The sequence below is a fragment of the Diaporthe citri genome, assembly GCF_014595645.1.
Source record: "Diaporthe citri strain NFHF-8-4 chromosome Unknown scaffold_8, whole genome shotgun sequence".
Classification (NCBI taxonomy): domain Eukaryota; kingdom Fungi; phylum Ascomycota; class Sordariomycetes; order Diaporthales; family Diaporthaceae; genus Diaporthe; species Diaporthe citri.
The window spans coordinates 381,270-406,583 of record NW_025064853.1 but is presented as its reverse complement, the minus strand read 5'-3'; the positions used below and the strand labels follow the sequence as shown (position 1 = coordinate 406,583).

The 25,314-nt window shown below is 41.8% G+C and overlaps 5 protein-coding genes across 5 annotated transcripts; 3 read left to right on the top strand and 2 right to left on the bottom strand.

Moving 5' to 3' along the window:
* Window positions 1–2,246: 2,246 nt before the first annotated feature.
* Window positions 2,247–4,569, top strand: INS49_014508 (uncharacterized protein; the record flags this gene model as incomplete). The annotated part of the gene is made up of 2 exons (XM_043175198.1): window positions 2,247–2,853; window positions 3,005–4,569. The coding sequence occupies 2 exons, from the start codon at window positions 2,247–2,249 to the stop codon at window positions 4,567–4,569; spliced, it is 2,172 nt and encodes a 723-aa protein (XP_043020155.1).
* Window positions 4,570–4,868: 299 nt separating this feature from the next.
* Window positions 4,869–5,700, bottom strand: INS49_014507 (uncharacterized protein; the record flags this gene model as incomplete). Its single annotated transcript, XM_043175197.1, has 2 exons — window positions 4,869–4,914; window positions 4,982–5,700. 2 exons carry the CDS (start codon window positions 5,698–5,700, stop codon window positions 4,869–4,871), a joined length of 765 nt encoding a protein of 254 aa, XP_043020154.1.
* Window positions 5,701–7,099: 1,399 nt separating this feature from the next.
* On the bottom strand, window positions 7,100–8,181 carry INS49_014506 (uncharacterized protein; the record flags this gene model as incomplete). Its single annotated transcript, XM_043175196.1, has 2 exons — window positions 7,100–7,168; window positions 7,225–8,181. The coding sequence occupies 2 exons, from the start codon at window positions 8,179–8,181 to the stop codon at window positions 7,100–7,102; spliced, it is 1,026 nt and encodes a 341-aa protein (XP_043020153.1).
* Window positions 8,182–21,264: 13,083 nt separating this feature from the next.
* INS49_014505 (uncharacterized protein) lies at window positions 21,265–22,477 on the top strand (the record flags this gene model as incomplete). Its single annotated transcript, XM_043175195.1, has 4 exons — window positions 21,265–21,361; window positions 21,543–21,928; window positions 21,990–22,302; window positions 22,356–22,477. 4 exons carry the CDS (start codon window positions 21,265–21,267, stop codon window positions 22,475–22,477), a joined length of 918 nt encoding a protein of 305 aa, XP_043020152.1.
* A 1,332-nt stretch (window positions 22,478–23,809) lies between these two features.
* INS49_014504 (uncharacterized protein) lies at window positions 23,810–25,314 on the top strand (the record flags this gene model as incomplete). Its single annotated transcript, XM_043175194.1, has 3 exons — window positions 23,810–23,894; window positions 23,962–24,059; window positions 24,124–25,314. 3 exons carry the CDS (start codon window positions 23,810–23,812, stop codon window positions 25,312–25,314), a joined length of 1,374 nt encoding a protein of 457 aa, XP_043020151.1.

The following is a 25,314-nucleotide window of genomic DNA, read 5'->3' as shown; positions in this document are numbered from 1 at the left end:
TGTGGACTTTCGACTTTTTCTCCTGCACAACCGCTCCTCGTCGTCGACTAAAGTGATGAGGACAACCACGCGCGCAACGTGCCTCGCGATCACTCGGGAAGGTGGTGGGGAGGAAAGGAAAAAGGGAAAAAAGGGAGTCAAGGGATTGGACGGGACGAGATTTGTCCACGGAAGGGAAGGGAACGACGAAGTGAGCAAGCAGCACTCGGTCGGGACTAGTCAGTGCAGCCCGCTATGGAGAGAAGGGCTATTTTCCCGTGCCTGCGTGCTATGAATGGGATTGCGATTACGACAGCCCAGGAGCCAGACGGGCGCGAACGAGCGTGCAATCACCTCAAAGGGCTCCCCCAGAGAGGGCAGAGAGGAGACCAGAGGAGACCAGAGGAGACCAGAGGAGACCAAAGGAGATGTATCGGCTCCATCAAATTTCGGCTCGCGCACCCTCCTCCCACACGGTGGATGGGCGGGTGCGCTGTGATTGGCCGGGTGGTCCCATGTTGCCGTTCACGACGGGGCCTATTCTCAGAGAACTTGGTCCCCCCTGTCACTGGCACTTTTAATTGTCGAACTCAACCTTGACATCAGATGACGCTCGACCACGTCCGAAAACTCAACAGGTTGACTTCTGAGATTGCCAGTGGTCGGGGGGCCGTGTGAGTCGAGCTGATCTGGTTTGAGCTGAGCAGAGCAGAGCATGAGCGAGTGGAATTGGGGGTTCTCGGGGGCCCTTTCGGTTGCACAGGCGGCACCAGCATCAAGGGCGTTCGCATTAGCAGCAGCCGGCAGCAGAGGGCAAGGAACACAGACGCGGGTACCTGGCTAATGAGGTGCATGTAGGTCGGCGGTAGGCAGGCCGTGTTCGTATTCAGGGCGACGCTATTGCTGCGTGGCGCGGTAGCATCTGGGACGGACGTGCACTTGTCCTGCTGCAGCATTGGCTTCGAAGGGTCGCGAGGCAGAGACCGATGTTCCCCTTTCTAGAAGGTGTCCGGCCGTCCAGACAGTCTGGGCCCTCGTGCGCCTGGGCTGGCGTACGTGTGTGGTGTGCGCGTGGTGTGGTGCAATCTCTCTCGCTCATTCCTGGCCGATCGCCAGGAATGCGGCCATCAATGTTTCGCCCAGCCCAGCAAGCACTGGCCTGCTAATCACAATCACGCAATGGGCCGACGGAAATAGAAACCAAGTCCAAATCCAAACCCAAACCCAAACCCCCAAAATTTGAGGTTCAGCCGAACCAGACCGACCCGTGGATGGACTTGAGGGTTCCGAGGACAACGGAGATGAATATGGAATTCTGAGCCGGGCAAGGCTCAAGCCGAAGCCTGGTTGTTCCCCTCGCGACCAAGATGGGCCGCACCCACACGGGTTGTCTGGACCGTCTGGCCCGCCAGGACCGTCCGAGCCGTCGCATCAGCCGTCGAGAGCGTTTCAAGCAGAAAGACGGTTTCCCTGGTCCCACGGGCTCCCGGGAATACCGTCTTTGGTGGACTGCTCCGAACTGGCCCTGCTCCCCGGCGCCCGTGCATCCAACCTCCCCCCACCCCTCCACCCATGCTCCACCCGCGCACAACAACAAACGGGGGCACAGCGGCAACGGGCCTTGGAATCGGGACACGGACTGACTGACTGACTAGTAGGCAACTTGCTTCCATGGATTTTCTCCTGCAGCCTCACCGAGTCGCAGATTTGCCCGTGCGTATTCAACGGTGGGCGAGATATCAAAACTCCCGGGATCAATGTGGTAGATCTGGTACACAATGGATAATTGTTTCTATATTGCCAGGAGTCTCCGTGGCTGCGAGGTGCCGCGCCACACTCATGTCCAAACGGGGCATGCGCAAGACGCAGTGCCGAGCACGGTAGCCTCTTCTCTTGTGCGGACAGAAACCCTGGAAAGCGGCACTTCTCACAGATCATCATGCAAAGACTTGGCCAATGGCGACTGGGATGCTGGGCAGCTGGGCAGCCAATCTGTACTGTGGTTTCAACATGCACCGCAGGTCCATATCCACAGCAGGCGACGACTCGCGGAGAAAGCTGCGGGGCTGAGCCTGTTTCTGCTAGCGCCAAGTGTTTGCTTCTCGCGGCCTGGACATAGCGGTCCATTGTAAGGGCCATATGAAACCCAAATTCCATGACTGTCGGTACTTGGTTTCACTGAATCACCCTCTGTTCAAGGCGTGCGTCCGTGTCGGTCAACTCGTCCCCATCCGCCCTCTGCTGAAGGCCACACCACACGTGACGTCATGGCCTGGTCCAAAGGCGACGGCGAGGCCCCATCGCCAGGAAGAGCTCCGGCTCCGGTTTCGCGCCCGGCGTCATCCTCCACGCCGCCGCCGCCGTACGCCGCTCACAGCTTGGGCTCGCCATACCAGCAGCCATGGCAGTCTCCTGGCGAGACTGGCTCAGAAATGCTGGGTCCTCAGCATGCATGGCAGACACGAGACCCACGTTCGTCCAGCACTCAGTCTCTGGTGCCCTCTGTCAACGAGAATGAGTACAGGAGGACGTTACTGGTTGTCTACATCCATGGCTTCATGGGCGACAACACCTCCTTCCGTTCCTTCCCCGCACACGTCCACTACTTCTTGCGGGAACAGCTGAGCGAGTCTCATGTCGTCCATTCCAAGATCTATCCCAGGTACAAGACCTACAAAGCCATCGAAGTGGCCAGAGATAAGTTCAGTGCCTGGCTGGAGCCTCACGAGAAGGAGGACACCGATGTAGTTCTGGTCGGGCATTCAATGGGAGGACTTCTTGCTGCCGATGTGGCGCTCATTGTATATGAACCTTCCCCTGTCTTGTCTTGTCCAATGGTCTCCGTTAACATGTCCCTAGCCCTCTCCGAATCCCGTTTACGGCAGCCCATTCAAGCACCGCATACTGGGCACCATCTCCTTGGATGCCCCGCTGCTGGGTCTTCACCCTGGTATCATCACGTCTGGCATAGCCAGTCTGTTTCGGAAAGCCCCAGACCCTCCAGGAAGGGAACAAGCTCTCGCAGAGTCTCTGGCCTCGCAGAATGCCTCCGGATCCCTCAGTCTACAGCAGACACCAAGCCTATCCTCGGATGCCGGGCCGTCATCAGGCACCATGTCTCCTGTACCGTTGTCGAGCATGTCGTCCAATGCGTCGGTTGGCCCACAGCCTGATCCAAACTTCAATCCGACCTTCTTCAACGATGTCTCCTTCGTAGACAGGGGCTGGTGGAAGAACGTCGCTCACTTTGCCAAGAAGCACTATTCAGATGGCCTCTTTAGCTCTACATACCATCACCTACTGTCGCACCTGGAATTCGGCAGCTGCCTTGCAGACTACAGCTCTCTGAACAACAGGTACAACAGAATCCGCCGGCTAGAGGATGTGGATGAGCTGAACACTACATCTGGATCACGCAAGGAGCCGAGGGTTCGCTTTGTCAACTACTACACCGTTTCGACGGGCATCCCAAAAGAGCCCTCAACACCGAAGCGTGCCGATACTCATCTGAAGCCGGTGGCGCCAGAATCGCAGCAGACCGGCCCGGGGAGTTCCCAGGCATCGACTCCCAGGATCTCGATCGAGGATTACAGTGATAATGAAGAGCCTCAGACCCTACACGTACTTGAACCTCTACCAGTATCTGATGACGAGAACATGGACGAGCATGGGTCAGATCAGGTACCCAAAAAAGGAGCGCAAAACGGCGGGCCCAAGATACCAGAATCATCGAATGGCGACGGAAGTGGCAATGTTGACATACAGACAGAAGCCCAAAACGCATCGTCTTCTGCGACCGCAGAGGAAGAACCCACACCTGGAACATCAACACAGACATGTCCTAGTAAAGATGGAACAGCCGATATAGACCAAGATTTACCAGCGATACCAGACCCTCCTGAGCCACCACAGGCTCCTGATTTTACGAAATACAGTGACAAAGAAGCAAGAAAGCAAGCCGAAAAGGAGTTCAAACGGACACAGAAGACCTACGACCAGGCCGTGAAGAACCGGGACAAGGCCATCAAGGAGCGTCAAAAACTCGTCGAGAAGCGCCAGAAGAAGGCCCAGAAAGAGGCCGATAAGCGCCTGAAAGAAGAGGCAAAGCGTCTGGCCAAAGAGCAGGGGCAAGGAAAGCAAAAGGCTGTCGGGCCACCAGAAGACGAGGAAGTGAACTCGGCCGCGGACCCGTCCCGTCCTTCCCAAGCCCAGGTGGTGACGCCGGCACAGGCACAGATACTTGAGCGGCAGCTCACCGACCTCGTTTTCCATGACCAGGAAGAAGCAGCGCCATCATCTCCACGAAATCCGAGCGACGGTCCTGCAACCGACAAGGGGAAGTCAACCCTTGGCGCAGGGGCGGGCCAGAAGAAGCTTCGCAAGTTCTGCATGCTCCCGCAAAAGGTCAGCGGCGGCCGGGACCGGACGTGGGTGGAGGTCTACATGAAGGATGTGGACGAGGTCGGCGCGCACTGCGGGCTGTTCTTCCCTGGGCCTCACTATGAGATACTCATTGGTGATGTCGGGTCGAGAATCGTGGACTGGGTCCGGGAAGACGCGTCGAAGAGGGCTATCCTGGCTTTGGACTAGACTTGGACAAATGCGATGGTACACATGGCATATTCCAGTCACTTGGCATTGCGAGTGTGTCGGGAGATACATACAGGCTGATGCTGGCGTTCGGAACAAGATCATCAAGAAGGTCTGCCAGAATTGTGCGCATACGGGAACAGTTCGCATGAAGTTCCTTTGCTATCGAAGATACCCACGAACAAACATGCTTGATAGTAATCTATTTCCCCAGTGCTACTTACTCAAAGCTCTACTTGCACTAGTCACCGGCGGCCTGTTTGCCCTAACTACAGCTTGGTAAGCGCATACAAGAAAAACTACCTATTCAAAGGCAGAAAGTTCCACAGGTTGGGAACATCGACGCTTCACCGCACTAATCAGCAAGAAAGAAGTACGGATCCAATTCTTCCCCCACGCAGAATTCCGATACTCTTCCGTCAGCTCCGGGTGCCAGTCCTCGAATCCCCGTATGCCAAACCCGGCCGCCAGCAGCAGGTTGACATACGTCGCCGTGGACCGGTGCTGCTTCTTCACGCTGGACCCCGGCCACGTCGGCACGCGCTCGCCCTCGTCGTGGTAGTTGTCCAGCGGCCAGTACCTGATTCCCTCGGCGTCCGTGATGAACCCCTGCCGCATCGGCGCCGTGAGCAGCGGGTGCTCGACGGAAAACACCAGCGTGCCGCTGGGCCGCAGCGCGGCGTGGACCTGGGCCAGCAGCCGCTCCAGCCCGGACACGTAGTGCAGAGCCAGCGCGCTGAAGACGACGTCGTAGGCGCCGGCGGGAAGCTCCACGGACTCCAGGTCCGCGCGGTCGAACGTGATGGCACTGGTGGCGCTGCGGGTGCCATCCGCCCCATCCGCCCCCTCCGCGCCAATGCCGGGCGTCATCTCGCGCGCCCGCGCCAGCATCTGCTCCGAGATGTCCACCCCGCGCGCGCTGGTCGCTCCCCCTTCCGCCGTGAACCACCGGCTGTGCCAGCCGAAGCCGCAGCCCAGGTCGAGCACGTCCGCGCCGCGCAGGCCCGCCGGGAGGAGGCGCCGCAGCGCGGGCCACTCCGGGGCGGAGGACAGGCCGTGGACCTGGCGGGGCAGAGCCGCGTAGGCCTCGAAGAATTCCGGCGTGTCGTAGATGTTCTGCGTGGTGGCCATGGCTTTTGGGCTCAGGCTGTGTGTTGGAAGCTTTGCTTGCATGCTCTGTCCTTCGTCAGAGGGAACGAGCACGGCGGAACCCGGGGGGCCCTCTCCGGCCCGTCCGTCCTGATATTGTATTCATCATGGTGTCTGCTTTGGTGAGTCCCGACTATACCGACAAATAACTGCATTTCGGCCGGCGTGACTCAACGGAGCGATTGCGCCATTGGCAAGGTGACAACGGCTTGGCTGGCTGCGGCTGAACCTTCCACGCGGGATCAGCACCCGAAGACAGGATGTACAATGTATATAGAATATCCGTAATGCACTAATACTCACAATGTGAAGTTCCTGACCGGGGTCCAAAATACTATCAGAAGAAGTGCCATCTACAGCGTAGCATGAGAATTCCCACCGCGATCCTCTCCGGGGCCTCATGATGATACGCATACTCTTGGAGTGCATACGGACATACTTGTACGGTCTCGAGTAGAACAAGTGTACAAGAGCTGTCACTGTACCCATCTCCTAAGCAATAACCACAATCACTCAGAGGTCACGCATCACGAGACTCGCGAGAAGTATGTCAATAGTTTCCGCTTGTTGTATTCCTCTACATAGGTCACAGCTGCAGAGCGCTGGAAAGAATTCTGCTGAAAACCGCACAGTGACCACGCAACATCAGTAAGCGAGAGAACCATTCCAGCCACGAGCCTGAAGACCCTTGCCGCCTTGGGTTGTGGTATCTTTTTTTTTCTTCTTGACCCAAATACGTGTGGTCGTTTGATGTGGTCCGCATTGTAGAGTAAGACCTCGACCCTCAAAAAGCAACGATCCCCAACGCCATGCTTTATTTCAATTTCAGAATGTGCAACAGTAAAAGGGACGATCCCTCAACTAATCCCCAATGAGAAACTTCCAGTCCGGTCGCATCGTAGTGGTGGTGAACTCGGTCCTGTCAGTCATTAATAAACCCCGTGCGATGCTAGGTGCACGCAAACTGTCGGGAGCTCCCTGTCCCCAATCCCCCTTTTTTGGTGTTAGGTGTGCCAAGCTCCATCTATGTAACAATCACTCTCTTGTGCCCCTTGTCTCCGCCCTGTTCGCCGACATAACATGTTGCGTGAACAGGCAGGAATAACCCTTGCGACCATAACCTTCAAACCTGCAGCCTGAGCTTGCCAGGGTTCGAGGAAAAAGCTCGGATCTGGACGATTTAGCAGACGGGCTGATGTTCGCAAGCGTGATGGCTTTTGCGACTTCTTAGCATACGTTTTGGAATGCTTCGTCCTTCCTTTAAACCGCGAGAAGGAACGTGGGCGTTCGATCCGCAAAAATTGGCCTGGACGACTTGAATAGCGAGGAACTCGTGCGGCTCGTAAGAGGGCAGCTGTTGACTCGGAATCGGTCGCGCAATTTAGACACCAACCATGCCAGGCCCGTAGGACTGACGGGGTGTTCCAATTTGTTGGAAGGACTTGGCATTCTGCAAAGTGTCAGCGAACGTCCTGAAACGTGAACAGAGGCAAAGGCTCTAAGCACCTTCTTTCTGCGCTTGGTGCCCTCGCCCTCGCCCGTCGAGTATCCCGTCTCTGCCCCCGTCTCGTCGTCATACACTTCACCGTAGCCCTCGAAGCTGCTGTCACCGTAGCTTCTCTTCTTGTTGGCCCTCCGCGGTCTGGCAGCCTCCTGAGCCGCGACGGACTGGGCCTTGGTTCGGGGGACGCCACCGGCCGCAGGGTGCATGGGCGTGCCAGGCGCTGTTGCCTTTGCTGACGTCGGGCCCTTTGATCCTCCCGCGAAGTCGCCCAAAACCCCCTGATCCCACTTCTTGCTAGAAATAGTGCCGCGAGCCATGGTAGTGGCTTGCTTGAGAACTTTCTGCACCTCTGGCCGGAAGCCGTCCTCGATCTCTCTGCCGCGGACGAAGTGCACGGCGAACTCCTCAGCTGGTACCGAAAGCAGGCTGAGGATCCCATCGGGGTCGTTTGGCTCCTTCTTCACCGGGTCGAAGTGTCCCATGAGGCCGAGCTTCTTAATCTGGCCTTTGTACGTCTTACGCATGGCGTTTTTAGTTCCGTCGGGCAACACACGAGCGACTTCCCCGGCGAGGCTGGCCAAATCGTACATCTCAAAAACGTCATCAGAGAGCAAAGGCTTGGCTGGCTGCCATGCCTTTTGCAAGACCAGATACTTCTCTCCGACATCCTCATGCATATCCTTCAGGGCTGGTAGGCCGTCGTCCATGTGCACCCTCTTCTGATTCTGGCCCTGCTCTCCGACGTCCTCCTGGACGCGCTTTCGCTTGTGAGGGGACTCACCACCCATGCTGACGTCAACGGCCGAGTCGGAAGGCAGGGCGGTTCCGTTGATGGAATGCGCCGGAGTCGGCAGGGCTGTGGTGAAAGAGGTCATGGTGCTCTGCACACCCGAAACGGTATCAGAATTACTGGGTGAGAAGTGCGACGGGCTCTGCGGCGTCTGAGGATTAAATGACATGATGGCTTGCCGTCGGTCGCGAGGGGAGGACGGTGGGAGTGGACGGTTGATGGTGGCAAAGGCTTCGTTCCGTCCGAGATGAAATCTCAGCGATGCGACCGACAAGTCGTCGAAAGTCTAGAGGACGAGAAGCCGCGAAGGGCTGCGGTCGCGGAACGGGACCGGAAAGTCGTCCACGATAGGCGCGATTGATTGTTTGTCAGGTTAACGAGTGGTTGGGTGTTTAGGGAGACAGGGAGGTCTGTCGCGTCACCGGCGACGGTCGGGAAGAGTTGAGTCGCTTGACATGCACCACAGCGTCGAAGCGTCGTCGTAGATCGGGTAAAGCGATGTCGCCTGGGTAGGACGATTGATTTCGGGCAGGTCGACCGTATCTGAGGCACGTCGTCGGCCGTGGTGGAGGTGGTGGAGGTGGTAGGTGAGGTTGGCGTCGGATACGGGTGGACGAAGAGAAGGTTGGGTTGGGTTAGGTGAGCGGAGGCTCTGAAATGATTGATGGCGGCGGGCTTGCCTGGAAGTGGACGAGGAAGTGGGTCCCAGCGTCTGAGTCCCGCCTGGCTGTTTCCGCTTGTGAATGGCCAGCCGGCAGGCCATGGCCTGGGCGCGCCCCGTCAGCTGAAAGGGTCAGGGGTACAGCGTTTGTCTGGCGCGCGGGCGTGCTGAGGTACCGTGTACACAATCCGAAGCACAATAGCAGTGGTTGCTGTCACTCTTTGATCACCGATCACCGACCGTCCCATGTGCGGCACCCATTCACACCTTTGCAACGCCCCCCACGATCGCAGCAGCGGAGAGTTCACAATGTCCATTCCTATTGAAACAATCAACGGGGGCGTTTGGTTTCGACCTTGCGATGAACCTTTGCGTCCAGCAGCCTTGGCCGAAGCCCGGCCAACGGCTTGGATTCTGGACCAGTCAGCCGGCCGGTCAATAGCCAGGTGCCAGCCACTACTACTGTGAGGAAGGAGCACCGCACAGACCCCTTATGGGCATTGATAGGTAGTCCTCGGCCCCTCGGCCCTTCGGCACAAACTTAAACAAAACCACAACCAGAAACTAAATACAACCCTCTTATTGCAAAACCCCTTAATAACTTAGCTTAAATTATAGGAATTAAATACCAGCTAATAATTATTATAAACATAGCTTTATTTAATAAAATGATAAAAGCATTATTATAAATTTATTATTAATTTCTTATTACTTGCTTTGCTTTTATATAACTATCTTAATACTTATTTATTTAAATTATTTAATTATATAACTTTATAAAACTTTATAGCTAAATTTAAATAACTATATATTTAATAGCTTTTATAATTTCATTATTTATTTAAGTTTTTATATATTATAAAAATTTAAAATAATAAGCTTAAATATGCTTATTTCTTATAACTTACCTTTAATAAAAATAATTTAATTTCTTAAAATAAGATTTATTAATTATAAAATTAATTAATAAAGTAAAAAAGCCTTTTTATATTTTTTATTTATTAATAAGCGCTTTTATTATTTAAATTCCCTTTAATGTTTAATCTTTAAATTACTTTTTTAATTAGCTAAACGCTACTTTTTAATAATTTATTATATATATTAATTAAAATATAATTTCCTTAAATACTTAAGTATTATTAAATAATAAGTTTATTAAGTTTATTATTATCCTTAAAAGTTTTCTTTAAAAATATACTATTTATATTAATATATAATTAAAACCTTAGCTTTCTTTTATATTTAAAAAGAAATAATAAAATAAAATTAAAAAGCTTTAAATTTAATAATAATAATATAACACTACTTATAATTAAAAACATTATTAATTTTATTATATAAATAATAACATAGCTTTATAATTAATAAAATTAAGATTTTATGTATTTAATTATTATAATATTTATAAATATATTAATTCTTTAAGTTTATATTTAAGCTAAACTTATATAAAATAATATTAATAAATATTTTAACATTTAATTAGCAAATATTAACTATTTTTGCCTTTATAAATATATTAATTTAAGCATTTAATTTAATAAAAAGATTATAAAGTATTTTAATATCTTTTATTTTATTAAGCATTTAAAGTATATTAAATAAGTTTATTTTATAAATAATATTTATTAAATTTAATTTTAATATCTCTTAAAAAATGCACTTAAATAATACTTTTATATCTTAATTAATATTATGGGCTAGCCTTGGGTTGTCTGCCGTAAGGTATCCAAATAGGGTTTATATTTAAAGTGTAAAGGAAAAGGTTTACTCCCCATCTATACCTACGCCAAAGCCTATTCTTATAAGGCCAAAGCCTACTAACTAATTACAATAGGTAAAGCCCAAATCATAACATATCCTCCTTTTCTGGGTCCTCATAGCGGGCTTTAAAAGGCAGCTATATAATAAAAAATAAAGGATATCATGGTTTAGTTGCAAATTAAACATTGCTCTTTGCCTAGCTATTTAATTATACCTTAATGCCTTTTAATTGCGCCAAAAGCCTAGCTTATTATTTATAATTAGCATGCCTTAGCCCTTATAATTTAATATGCTAGCCAAAGCAAGTTAATAAAAAACAATTATTTAAGTGCAAGCTAACAGCTAAGTTAATAGCATTCTTATAATCCTTTAATGCAAGCCTTTTGCATAAGCTCCTTTACCTAAAACCTTAGGACCATAAATTTATTATATAATTTGCAATTAATTAATGCTTAATCGCAAATAATTTACTTTATTAGCGAGAATTTCCTAAATTCTAAGCATTCTTATAAAGCTAAACTAACTAGCATATAGCTAATCCGCTTTAAATCTAAGCCGGCGCCAAGCCGGCATTGCTTTTAAGCCCTACCCTATAGGAAAAATTTTACGCCCCCTTAAATAAACTCCTTCCCCTTGCTAACCTTAGTTAATAAAAGCTATACCTTTATTCTTTTATAATAATTAAGGTAATTATGCTTATAATAGCTAAGTTGGCTATATATAAAATACTTAACTTTGCTTATTAAAACTATTGCAATATTAATGTTTATTACTTCGTCGTTTTAAGGTTAAGTATTATCCTTCCTTGTTATAACGCTAAAAACGCTTTTATATTGTTGCAAGGTAAAGCAGAAAGCCTTAAATATATCCAGCTACTCTTTATAATTAAGCTAGGCTTTTACCATAAAGGTTAAGCTATTAGCTATTAATAATATTTTATATTTATTTAATTAACTTTAAGTTTTTACTATATAAGTTAATTAATTAAACTAAGCAAGAAATTCTGCTATTCCCTTTTTATAGCGTTATTGCAATATAATTAAGTTAAGCCTGGCATGCCTTTGCTTAAAAGAATCCCTAAGCGCAAGGCAAACCTTCTTTAAGAAGCTCTCCAGCTGCCCCTTAAATATCTTTATAAAACTAACATAGGGTAAAAAGTAATTATAAAAAGTTTTTAATTAATTAAATATATAAAAGAATTAAGCCCTTTTAGCGCTAATCGCCTCCTTATTTATTATAAACTTAGCCCTTATCTATATCAATTAAGTTGCTAGGTATTCTTAAGATAAAAGTTCCTTTAAATAGGAAAGGGCTTAATAGGCTGCCGTTATTCTTTTTAAGTCTTGCTATACTGGATTTTATATAGTTGCATTATGGATTTATAATGCAAAAGGACTTTAAATATATATTATAGGCTAGCCTTGGGTTATTTACCATAAGGTATTTAAATAGGGTTTATATTTAAAGTGCAAAGGAAAAGGTTTATTCCCCATTTGCACCCGCGCTAAAGCCTATTCTTATAAGACTAAAGCCCATTAATTAATCATAATAAGTAAAGCCCAAACCGTAACAATTAATAATAATTATTAATTACTTAAGATAGCAATAATTTAAGCAATTTATAATAAGTTAAAATTACATTTTATTAAGTCCTTTTTAAATACTATAGCCGGCTTTAAAATAAATTATTTATTTTTTTATTAAATTATAAAGAAATAAAATATTACTTTATTTCTTTAAATTATTATTATAAATATAAAAGCTTATAATATAAAGCTTTTTATATAGCTAATTATTATATTTAAATTACTTGCTTTTAAAATTAAGTTTAAACTTTAAAAACTTAATAAAGCAATAATATTAAAAAGCTTTTTAAATAATATTTAAAATTATAAGAACATAATTTTTAATTTAGCTTAATAATAATATTTATTTACTTAAAATGTTATTTATTTTTATTAACTTATACTTGTTTATAAAGATAAGTTAAATATTTCCTATACCTTATAATATTTACCTTTATAACCTTAGCAATAGCAATTATAGCAACGCTTTTAAGCATAGCTACCTTAAGCTCTTTTATAATATAATTAATTATATATAATTAATTAAACTTAAAATTAATTTTAATTATTAATTTAATTAGCTAATTAAGGCTAAATTTAAAATGCTAAATATAATTAACCTTAGTTATTATTAAATTAATATGCTGCATAACGTTAATAATAAAATAAATAGCAATAACCCGCTTAATAATAGTTATAGCTAGGAAATCGCTAATAATAGCTTATTTTAAAAAACCATTGCTTGCTTGCCTTATAAGCCTTATTTACTATTAAATTATATTAATAAAATTAGCTTTATTAAGCTTATTATAGTAAATTTATAAACTTTATAAAGCAACTTAATACGCCTGCATATTAACTACCTTTGGTTAAGAAAGTCTTGAATAAAGAGTTTTTTATAAATGCAGCCACTAAGGCTTTTAACTATCCCTTTAAGGAAGCGTTTTTTATTAATAATTATAATAACTACTTAAATATTACTTTTTTTAATATATTAGCATTATTACTATTTATTTATCGTTATTATACTAAGCATTTTTATAGCAATAATTTGCTAATAAATTATATTTACTTTATTTATTTTAAAAAGCCTTAACCTTAATAAAAATAAATATTAATAGCTTTTATAGCTAAGGCAAAAATTACTAGCTTATTAAATAATTAAGGCTTAAATAATGCATTAAAAAATACCTTAAAGTAGTTAGCAAAAAACTAAAAGGCTTTAATATCTTATTAAATATTATAAAGAGCGTAAAGATAATTTAGTTATTAATAAGGATTAATTTAAAACTTAAAATAAGATTTAATTTTTGCTTTTAAACTTATTTATACCTTTTTATTTAATTGCTATTTAGATTATTATTAAATATTTATAGCGATATTAACTATAATTAAATAATAATAAATAAATAATAATTATAATAAAATTATCTCCTTTTATTAATTTATAAATATATATTTTTATTATAATTATATAAACTTAAAATGAAAATCATAAGTTATATAATTATATACTTATGCTATTATAATTCCTAGGAAAATATATTAATTATAAAATCGCAATAATTACTTTATTTACTTATAAAGTTTTTATAATTAAAGACTTAAAAGTTAATATGCTTATTAATATAAATATTATAGGATTAAAAAGCTTTAATATTATTAATTTAAAAAAATATATTAATATTAATTCTTGCTATATTTAAATTCCTATAAAAATGAGAAATTATAGCCGCTTAGTAAAGGCTAAGGTATTTGCTGCATAATATATTATTATACCTTTTAAATTAGCTATTTATTTCCCCATTAAATATTGCTTATATATTAATAATGTTTAAAACTTAATGTTTATTCTTATATTAACTTAATTTAACGTTTATGCTTTTCTTATAAATATTTATTTAGCTTATATAGTTATTAAAAATGAAATAAATAAGCTTATTATTATACTTAATAAAATATTTATAAAATATCTATATTCTTTAAATTCGCAATATTAAATTTATGCTATTAATAAAGATAATAAGGCTATATTTATAGCCTTTTATAAATCCTTAAATTCCTAGCATTTAAAAATAATGCTGTTAAATAACTTTTAAATGCATATTTTAATAAGCATTAATATATTTTTTAACTTAAACTTTATTAATTAAGATAAGCTCTTAAGTTTCCTTAATAAAAATATAAATATCTTTAAAGATAAAGATTAAGCTAAAGCTTTATAAAATAAATAGCTTAAAGTTTACCTTAGGTAAAATTAATAAAATATAATTTTAAAAAAGTATAAAGTTTATTTTATAACCTTAAAGGATATTAAGATTATTAATAAAACTTTAAATAAATTATAAGTTATTAAAAAAATTAAATAAATAACTTAATTTATTTTCTTTTCTTTCCCTATATTTATTATTTAATGAGCAATATTAAATAATACTTAAAAAGGTTATATAATAATTAATATTTAAGGATTAAACTATATATTGATTCTTAATATATACCTTATGAAAAGCCAGGATTAAATTCTCTTAAAGATTATAAATGCAAAATATATTATAATTCTTAACGTTACTGCTTTCTTTTATTAATAATAAATCTATCTTAAATCTTAATAAATATTCATTATTATAATAGCTTATAAATAATTTATATTTAATTACATTATTATGGAATATTATAGCAGCCTAGCTTATATATGTGATGGGCTTGGGCTATTGCCCAAGCCGTAATGCATGCCCGTGCCGGGCCCACACTGCACCCAACCCTCTCACGTGACGGGGCACACACTTAAAAGATAGATCCAGAGTTGGGCCCTTTCAGGGCCTAACTTACTTCTTAGATATTGCAATTCATAACTCCTTTTGGGTACCTTCCAGCAGACGCTTAAGGCCAACCCATAACAATATATAATAATAAATAAATCGGCTTTTTAAAGATATATTTACTAAAATATATATTAATAATATAATTATTGCTATTAATGGCTCCTTGTAAAACCATATTAATGATATTTATTTAATTTTTAATTAACTATAATAAAAGAATATTTTAATAAGCTTAAAAAAATCCTATTTTATAATATTAATAGCTATTATACTTAGCCATTACGTTAATTCTTTTAGCTTTTTTATAATTAAAAAATGCTTAAAGGTTATTAAAGCCTTGGAATTTCCTTATTTATTAAAGGATTTAAAATATTTTATTAGCCTTGCAAGCTATATAAAATATAACGTTTCGTATTTTATAATAAAAATTAAGCCTTTTAAATAATGAAAGATAAATCTTTATTAATTAAATGCTTTAATAAAGCCAAAGGGTAAAATAGCTTAAGAGAATTAAATAAAATAAATTATATTTACCTTGCCTAGCAATATAAAGAAAGCTGCCTTTAATATTATGAAATAAAACCTAACTAAGTTTATATTTATTATATACTTTAATTTAAAAAGGTATTTATTTATTAATTTTAATATATTTATATTTAAAATTAAAGTATAAGTTTATTATATAATGGACTTAGCTGCAAAGAAACTTATAAAAAACGGTTATATTATTATATACTTATTGCAAACTTTAATTAAAATGATTATATATCTTAGCTGCACTTTATTTTTCGCAAAATGCTAATACTAAGCTATGGAAATAAAACTTTTTAGCTATATATGGGTATTTAAAAAATGTTAATATTAAATTAACATTATTAAGCATTGTTTTATAATTTATATAAATTATTTAATAATCCTTACCCTTTTTAAATAACTTAACATTATTAACTTTATTATAGCCTTAATAAATAATGAGAAATTAATTTATGCCCTTAAATATATTAATGCTTTTAAAATTAATTTATTATATAAATTAAAAAGAAAGAATATTATATTAAATGCATTATTATATATATCATTATTAAATATATTATTGCTAATTAAAAATAATAAATTAAATATTTTTTTAAATAATTAAAATAAATATTAATTATTTTTCTTAAAAATACGCTTAATAATCTTTATAATACCTTTAAAATTAAATTTGCAAAATGAAAATATATATATTAAAATATTTCTTAACTTTTATAAGCGCCTTTAAAATAAATATTAAATAAACCCTTAATAAGCAAAAATTTTAAATATAATATAGCGAAATAATGCTTTTTATAAGAATAAAGCTATTTTTTTATTTAAAATTTACTTTAACCTTATTTAAAAAATATTAAATAAAGATAAAACTCCTTATCTTTATATTCCTTAATTATATATAATTAAAATCTTAAAACTTACTTATATAAGCAGCTATTATAATTATACCTAACTTAATAAATTCCTTTAGCCTTTTTACATTAAAAGATTGCATTTTAAGCTATATAAATTTATTTACCATTATCTTAATTATTAAGTTTTTATTATTAAAAGATATAAAGCTTATAAAAGCTTATAATTACTGCTTAGCCCATTATATTTATATTATTAAATTATAATAAACTTTATTTTTAAACTTCTCTTAATAAAAGGCTATAATTATATCTTTTTAATAATTTACAAATTCTTAAAAGATTTATTGCTAATGCCTGGAAAATTAATATAAAAAGCTATAAAATAAGCCTTTTCTTTATTATAATACTTGCTTTAAAGTAACTAAGGCTATTTAAAAGTTATCCTTTTAAATTAAAACCCTAAATTCTTATTAAGCATTTAATTATTAATATAAAAATTATTTAAAATAAAGCTATTTTATATAACTATATATTATTTATAAACTAATAGCTAATTAAAAAGAATAATATAAATTATTAAATTTATGCTTTGCTATTTTATTTATAGCCTTAATAATTTATAAAAATAATTAAATACTTTATTATAAATATAATTTAAATACTATAATAGTAAATCCTAAGTAATTAAGATTTCCTTAAATAAAATCGTTAAAAGCTTTACTTTTAATAATATTTTAAATATTATTATAAATTAAGTACCTTATTAGCTGCCAAACCTTCCTTAAAGCCATATTTATATATATAACGCCTTAATACTTATAGTAATAATAATAAAAGCATATTTTAATAAATAATATTTTATATAATTCTTTAAAGTTAAAGCATAATATTATTTTTATTAACTACCTTAAGCCATACTCTTTAAATTTATTTAATTAAGATATACCTTAAATTAAACCTATTTAAATTAAAGATTACGCAAAGCGCATAATTAACTAATAATATTTAAAACTAAAGGATATAAAATATTTTATTAAATATATTAAACTAAAACTTAAATTTTAAAAATAAATAACCTTATTGCAATTAAGATTTAATGCATAATTATTGCTTAATAAATTTACCTATAAATAATTATTTATTATAAACTTAATATAATAATTATTATTAATAATTGCTATTAATAACTACTATTAATAATTGCTATAATAACTTATAATAATATTTACTTAAAAACTTTAAATAAAAAAATAGGATAAATATAGCATTACTTAAAGTATAATTTTAATTCTCTTAGAAAAATTATAAACTTCTTCTTTTTTTTTATTTTTTTATTTATCTTTATTTAATAAAAGATATACTTAAGATAGCTTTGTAATTTAAGCTTATTGTTAATGGTAATAATAAAAGGAAATAAAAGCAAAAAGCTATTTAAAAATAAACTTAAATAATATAAATTTAAAGCAAAGCATTAAGTTGCAAATCTTTTTTAAAATTTAAAGCTTTAAATTAAAAACATTAATAATATTATGCATTAAGATAATTAAGTTAGCTTAATAATTATTATAAGAAATTTATATATTATATTATAAATAATTCTTAATTTTAATAATATTAAAATTAATAAACTTAATAAAGCTATAAATTTCCTTATCTTTATTTACTTAATATAAAAATAAGAATATAATAAAAAGCTTTTATAATTTATTAAAAAGCATAAAAAAAAGGAATATAAGTAATAAATATATATTTATAATAAATTATAAAATATCATTAATAAAAAATTTAATTAATATCTTTTTTATATAAATATAAAGATAAATTAATTAACTAAAAAAGCCTTAACTTTGCTATATTCTTTGTAATACTTATTTAATATAATAAATTATAATACTTCTTTTTCTTAAGCTAAATTTTAATTTAAATTTAAAAAATCCTTAAATAAAAGCAATTTTAATAAAAATGCTAAAGCTACTAAATTTATATATAATAAAATTAAAGAAAACCTACTTAAAAAACCACCTTTCCTTAATAATTACTCCTTTAATAGCAATTTTAATATTTTTATTATATTATTTTAAATTAAAAAATATAATTTATTAAAGAAAATTAATTAAAAAAAATTTAATATAATGCTTATAATAAGTTTGTAATATAACTTAAAGAAAATAAAGTTTAATATATTTTTATAATCCATTATATTTCCCACTAATAATGCAATAACCCATTAATCTATATTACCTTTCTTACTTATAGTAAAATATATTAATACTTATTTATATTCCCTATTAATAATATCCTTACTTTTAATAAAATAGCAAAAATATAAATAATATAAAATAAAAAACATTAAATTTATTATTAAAATTAATAAATAATAAGCTTAAATTATAAAATTATAATTAAAAAACATTAAATTAAATACTTAATAAAACTTACTTTAAATATAACTTAACTTTAATATTATATATATTATTAGCTTAAAAAATTAATTAATTTAAAAAAAAAATAAATTAATACCTTAAAAGGCAGCTATTATACTTTATTTATTAAAATAATTATAAATAAATTTAATACTTTTTTTATTATTTAAAATATTATAAATATTATTATTAAATTACTTAATAATAAATATATTCTTAAAATAAAACTTTTTATAAATAACTTTAAATTAAGTAAAAATATAAAAATAGCTAATTATAAGAAATATAATAAATTATAAAATAAACCCTTAAATAATTTTAATGCTTTAAAGAATAAAAATAAAAATTATAAAAAAAATAAAGATAATTTAAGCTTAATACTTTACTTAAAAAATAAAACATAAGATAATTAATTTATTAAATGCACCTTTTAGAATTATTTATTAGCTATAAGGGCGCTATTATTTTTTAAAGGGGGTAAATTATAAAGAAGGAGCATTGCATAAACCCCTTATGGGTATTAATAGGTAGTCCTCAGCCCCTCAGCCCTTTAGTACAAACTTAAACAGAACTACAACCAGAAACCGAATACAACCCTCTTATTGCAGAACCCCCTGACAACTACCCACGACCTAGGTACCTAGACGCCCTCCACTACCCGACGGCGCTATCAGAAGTACCCAGGTACCTCAGCCTCTACCTCAGCCTCTTCGCACCCCGTGGTCACCAGTCCATCCTCCGGGCACCGGCACGGAGAACGGCGATGTATTGCTCAGACCACCGCGGAATACCACATGTTAATCTTTATTATCATCCCGAACACTCGAGGGCGTTGGATGATTGTCAAATGTTCCTTCGCTATCAAAAGTCATCTCCTTCTGACTAGATACTCGGCTGTCGTTCCACCAAGCGCAGGACCTCGGGCTTGTTCATGAAGCTCACCTGATGCTGACTTCCATCCTCTTACCACGGTGAAGACCCTGCTACTAACATGAAAATTCGAATAAATGGTTTAAGTGGTCTTCAGAGGCTGGGCAAGCCGGAAAAATGGGGCACCGAAGCCCATAGGTCACATGCAAGGGGCTGAATCTCATTTATACAGCCCTATCTAAGATGCTTGTCACTTGCCGCGGCTCCGTTAGTGATCTTCACTTATTTTGCGTGCAGCGGTCATCCACTGGTCTACGAACTTTTAGGATGGACTCTGTTCAAATCCTGGAGCTAGTGTCTCGTTGATCATGCGTTGATCTCCGCTGCCAGTCAGGACGGACGTCTCTGGTCTTGATCTACAGCCCCGGAGGTGGTGGAACGGGTGTTTTCCGCGTGTGAATTCGACCCACACGAGAAGTCTACCATGGCGTTGGCACCGCGAGAGCTGAAGATCTCCCGTGGTTTGAAGTTGCTCATGCCGGCGTCACATCTGCGTGAGTGGACAGCACGATATACAAGTTTTGAGGCTGCGGTATGGATGACATGAAGGCCCGTGCAAAGACCAACGACTCCTTGAGCGAGTTAGTTGGCCTCATCACCCGCGAGCGCGCTGACATGATCATAAGCAAGGAGCTCGGTTCAAGTCAGGCCGGCAAATGAGAGCTACAACCATTGAGGCCGATGAAGATGGGCTAGAATCGACCAGTGGACTGATGTACGCCGGCGAATCCAAGGGAAAGTGGGCATGCAGCTGCCGTGGTAGCACAGGCGTCCAGCGTCTAATGCCGCGTTCCGTCCCTTCTGGGACGACTTCTCAAGCCCACGTCCTCGTACGACTCCACAAGACCGCAGTGAGTGGGTCTGAATGGGCCTTGGGTAGGAACGGTCTTCCGGGCGACTTGCAGCCCAAGTGGGAGCCGCGGGCAGGAACAGATTGAAGAGACAAGCAGCCGGTTCGTCGACATGTCCATGCTGCAGATCGATTGACCCCCGGAGGCGGATCGCGTACTACTTACTCTCTTTAGTGGGTAAGCGGCCGGCCGTGCGGGATCATGGCAGTGTGCCATCCAACCATATCACTACGTCCCGAGGATCCAGTCTCCTGTGCGCGTGCCTGATCGTCAAACTCAGGTGGGAGCGAGATCAGGTTTTGGGGCCACAGTGGATAGAGAGCACGGAACCAGGACCTTTAGGGCTGCAGACCTTGTAGTGTAAGCCAAGTCAGGCACGGGGCGGCGTTGCAACTTACGGCAGGGAGACATGATTGAACCAAGTGGGACTCGGCATAGCATGGCGAATACCACGCCCATTTATTGTTACCCTCAGTCCCCCTCCAGTCGAACCAAGTCGTGAGCTCGGTGGTCAATCCAACTTTGGAGGTGCCTTTTCAGTGGTTCATGTACAGTATGCAGTAAGCTACCCCCCTTGGCGCCCCCCTCCCCGGGAGTCTAGAAGCAGGGTTAATTCAGGGTTTTCAGCTGCACTTGGAGACCAGACACCGATCTCCAAAACCGACCATCCCATCTTACCGGCTCTTTTCCCCAAGGAACTCGCAGGGAACTGCGAACAAGCCTTCAAAATTTGTCGGCAAGATCACTCCGGTGAAGAGGACATCTTCGCCTTGCCAATCCGGTCGCCAACCGCGGCTGATATACCATCTGGTCGACAGCCAGCACGCGCCTTCTCAGCCTCTGCGGAGACAATGGCTGCTGCACCTCCGGTAACCGAGGAATCCTCGGTCTCCTATGAGGAGCTCAACGACCTGAATGCCGAGTTTGATGACGCGGAAACAGAGCTGAGTATGGATTCTCCCTTTTGACTGTTGATTTGTGCTGTAGGAGGGCTGCCGTCATCGCCCGCCTCGCGGTTGACGGCTGAGCCGGCACAATCTGACCAATGCGGGAGGCGCACCGCTCTCAGACTCTCAGAGGGGTTCACACATTTTCACCTGATGCAACAACTCACTGACAGTCGCCATAGTCCGGCAGGAGGTGGTGGTCAAGCGGCCTCTCTACGAGAAGCGACACAAGATTGTCTCGCAAATCCCCAACTTCTGGCCATTGGTCTTTGAGCAAGCCCCGCCAGACATTGACGAGTTCATACAACCGTCAGACTCTTCCTTGCTCTTGTCGTCGCTGACGTCTCTGTCGGTGACGCGATTCGAGATCGAGGATGGGAAGAAAGGCGACCCTAGGAGCTTGTGCTTCAGGTTTGAATTCAGCGACAATGACCACTTCGAGGACAAGGTCATCGAAAAGAAGTTCTGGCAGAGACACTCCAAGAGCGGTTGGACCGGTCTCGTGAGCGAGCCTGTCGAGATCCGCTGGAAGAAGGGCAAGGATCTGACGGGAGGCCTACTGGGAACGGTAAAGAAGGTCTGGGATGCTCAGCAGGCCAGGGGCAAAGGAGGGGACGAAAAAATCCAAGAATTATCCGCAGATGAGAAATCTCAAGAAGAAAATCGAAAACACCGGGCTCGGTGGGTTGAGCTTCTTCGCATGGTTCGGTTATGTTGGTCGAAATGTATCCGCCGAGGAGAGCCAAGAGGCCTTGGACAAGGCGCAGAAGGAACGCATCGCCAGACAGGAAGGCAAACAGCAAACCTCTGATGGCGAAGACGACAATGAAGAGGAAGAGGACGACGAAGACGACGAGAACGAGCTGGAGATTTTCCCAGAGGGAGACAGCCTTGCCATTCACATCTCGGAGGATCTGTGGCCAAATGCCACCAAATACTTCAGTAAGTATGGGAACGCACCCCCTTCAGGGAACTCGATGCTCATTACTCCACAGCCCAGGCGCAGGAGCAGGACGAAGTCAGTGACGATGATTTCGAATCTGATGCGGATGACGATAATAAGGAGGACGAGGGGGTTTCAGAGGAAGAGCCCCCTGCCAAAAGGCGGAAGACATGAGTGACAGCAGCACCGTGGTCGTGGTCGACCGGAGGCATAGAGCGCACGGATGCTAATAATAGACGGTTGGCCTGAAGATCACCCAAAGACGGTCTGAAGTCGACGACCACCTTTCAGCATCGGGCGGGGGGCAGCAGAGGGCCGCTTTGCACGACCGTCAAGATTTGAGTGAGCACTTCTGGACCAGTGGTTCAGATGAATAGATATGAGATGCAACGGTACTCGCGGGCCCTCGGGAGGCCCATCACAACCCTGGTAATGAGTCGCGAGGCGTCTGAGGCTGGCCACAGCTCTCGTTTCGGGAAAGGCGCTGATCGCTTACACCAATCGCTTGTTCCCTTGGGAAAGCCGCTTTTCCTCCTGGGCGCCAGGCCGGCAAGCATTTAACCTTAATCACACCTCTCTGCGTGGGTACCTGGTAGACGAGAGACGGTGCCTGGCAGCGAGGCATAAAATCATAGTCGCACAGAAGTCCCCAAAACGAGAGTGCCATCGGATGCCCACTCTTTCTGCGGGTTATCTGAAGCCCAGCGTCTGCCCTCGAAACGTCCTCCCGAACAATAAGCCATGGGGATCGGCGGAGATAAGCTCCAGATCTGCAGATTGCCATTGACTGTCCCCTCCAAATTTCCTCGCCTAGAGCACACTCGAGGACCACCCCGTGCAGGGCCTGCCCGCTGTCAGGACTTGTGTGACGGCTGACTTGGGGGTTGTGTCTGGTGCAGGTGGAGCAGGGGTCCCGGCGGCCGGCCGTCTTGAGACTGGATAGCCCAAACCTCGAACTTGGGCCGTTTCACTAGCCCGCCCTCTGCCCCCGGGTGATAGTGCACAGCCTCGTGGCACGTCGAGCATCCGATGAATTAGACCGGTTGCTGCTGGGTGTTGTTCTCCCTGGCCTGTGACGGCATGGGGCGTATTTTGCTGGCCCTTGGCAATGTGGTTGAACTGGCTGTCATCTCCAGTGTTTGTTCGATCTTTACGGGTTTCCATCCTACGCCTTTCTCTTCTCTTTTCCTGTTGCTCCGTCGCCTGGGCACAACTTTATTCACACTTTGCCATCGCTGCCCAGCCCTGGTGGTGTGTACATTCATTAATTTCTTACTCATTGGCTCTCTTCTTTTACTCCAGGCCGAGTAACGCCTTCTCTTTCTCCGATCTTGTGATCGAGCCTCCAGGCCGAGGTACTGGATATCCCGAGGACCGATTTCCTTCATTTTGAGTGTGATGCTGTGGAGACCGTAGAGCGGCTTGTTATTACACAGTGCAGAGTTCATTTTCTTTGCTGGCCAAATTGAATCTAGACAGGCTGGCTTCCGTTTTATAATCATCACAATGAAGGGCGTGTTCGGTGCAGCAGGGCTGTTGAGCCTGCTTTGTCAAAATGCTCTCGCTGTCGAGCTCACGATGACCGATGATGGTGAGTGGTTGTCCCGTCCTACATATACCCAGACAAATTGTCTATTCGGGCTGACCAAATCTATCAGAATCCATAAAGGCTGCGGCGGGCACGATAGCATTCGGCTTGATGAAGTACTACACGGGCAACAACACAGGCGATGTCCCCGGCAAACCTACCGTCGCCGTACTTTTGGTGGGAGGCGGGCGCGATGATGGGGACCATGATCGACTACTGGCTGTTCACCAAGGACGAGAGCTACAATCCCGTGGTCACGCAGGCGATGCTGCACCAGGCGGGCGACGACCGGGACTACATGCCGGCCAACCAGACGCGGACGGAGGGCAACGACGATCAGGGATTCTGGGCGATGGCGGCCATGTCGGCAGCGGAAAACAGATTCCCAGACCCGCCGCCGGACCAGCCGCAGTGGCTGGCGCTCGCGCAGGCCGTGTTCAACGAGTACACGACGCGGTGGGACGAGCAGACGTGCAACGGCGGGCTGCGGTGGCAGATCTTCACGTTCAACAACGGCTTCAACTACAAGAACTCCATCTCGAACGGGTGCTTCTTCAACCTCGCGGCGCGGCTGGCGCGGTTCACGGGCAACCAGACGTACGCGGACTGGGCGCAGAGGGTGTTTGAGTGGGAGCAGGGCGTCAACCTGATCACGCCCGACTTCCGCATCTACGACGGGGCCGGGGTGGACGACGGGGCCAACTGCACCAAGCCGGACGTGATCCAGTGGACATACAACGCAGGCATCTACATGCACGGGTCGGCCATCATGTACAACATCACCTCGGGCGGGGAGCAGGCCGAGTGGAAGAAGCGGCTGGACGGGATCCTGACCGAGACGCAGGCGGTCTTCTTCAACGATAGCATCCTGATGGAGCAGGCTTGCGAGAACGTCGAGCTATGCGACACGGACCAGCAGAGCTTCAAGGGCTACCTGCTGCGGTGGATGTCGGGCACGACGCAGGTGGCGCCCTACACCTTCGACACCATCATGCCGCTGCTGCAGAAGACGGCGCCGGCGGCCGCCAAGGCGTGTTCCGGGTCGCCGGCCGAGGGCTTCAACGGCAAGCCCGGCACGGCGTGCGGGTTCAAGTGGACAACGGGCGGCTTCGACGGGCTGGTCGGCGTGGGCCAGCAGATGAGCGCGCTCTCGGCCGTCATGTACTCGCTCACCAAGAGGGTGGACGGCGGCGGGAGCGGTGGTGCTGGAGGTGGAAGTGGCGGCGGCGGCGGCGGGTCTACGGCGCCCGTCACGGCCAACACGGGTGGAACTTCGCAGGGCGACCCCAACGCCGGAATCGAGAACAAGGACAAGCTGCCCGTGCTGGAGCCGATCACGATGGGCGAAAGGGTGGCGGCCGGGTTCATGACGAGTGCGATCGCGCTCAGCATCATAGGGGGTTCGGTTTTTGTTATGAAATGA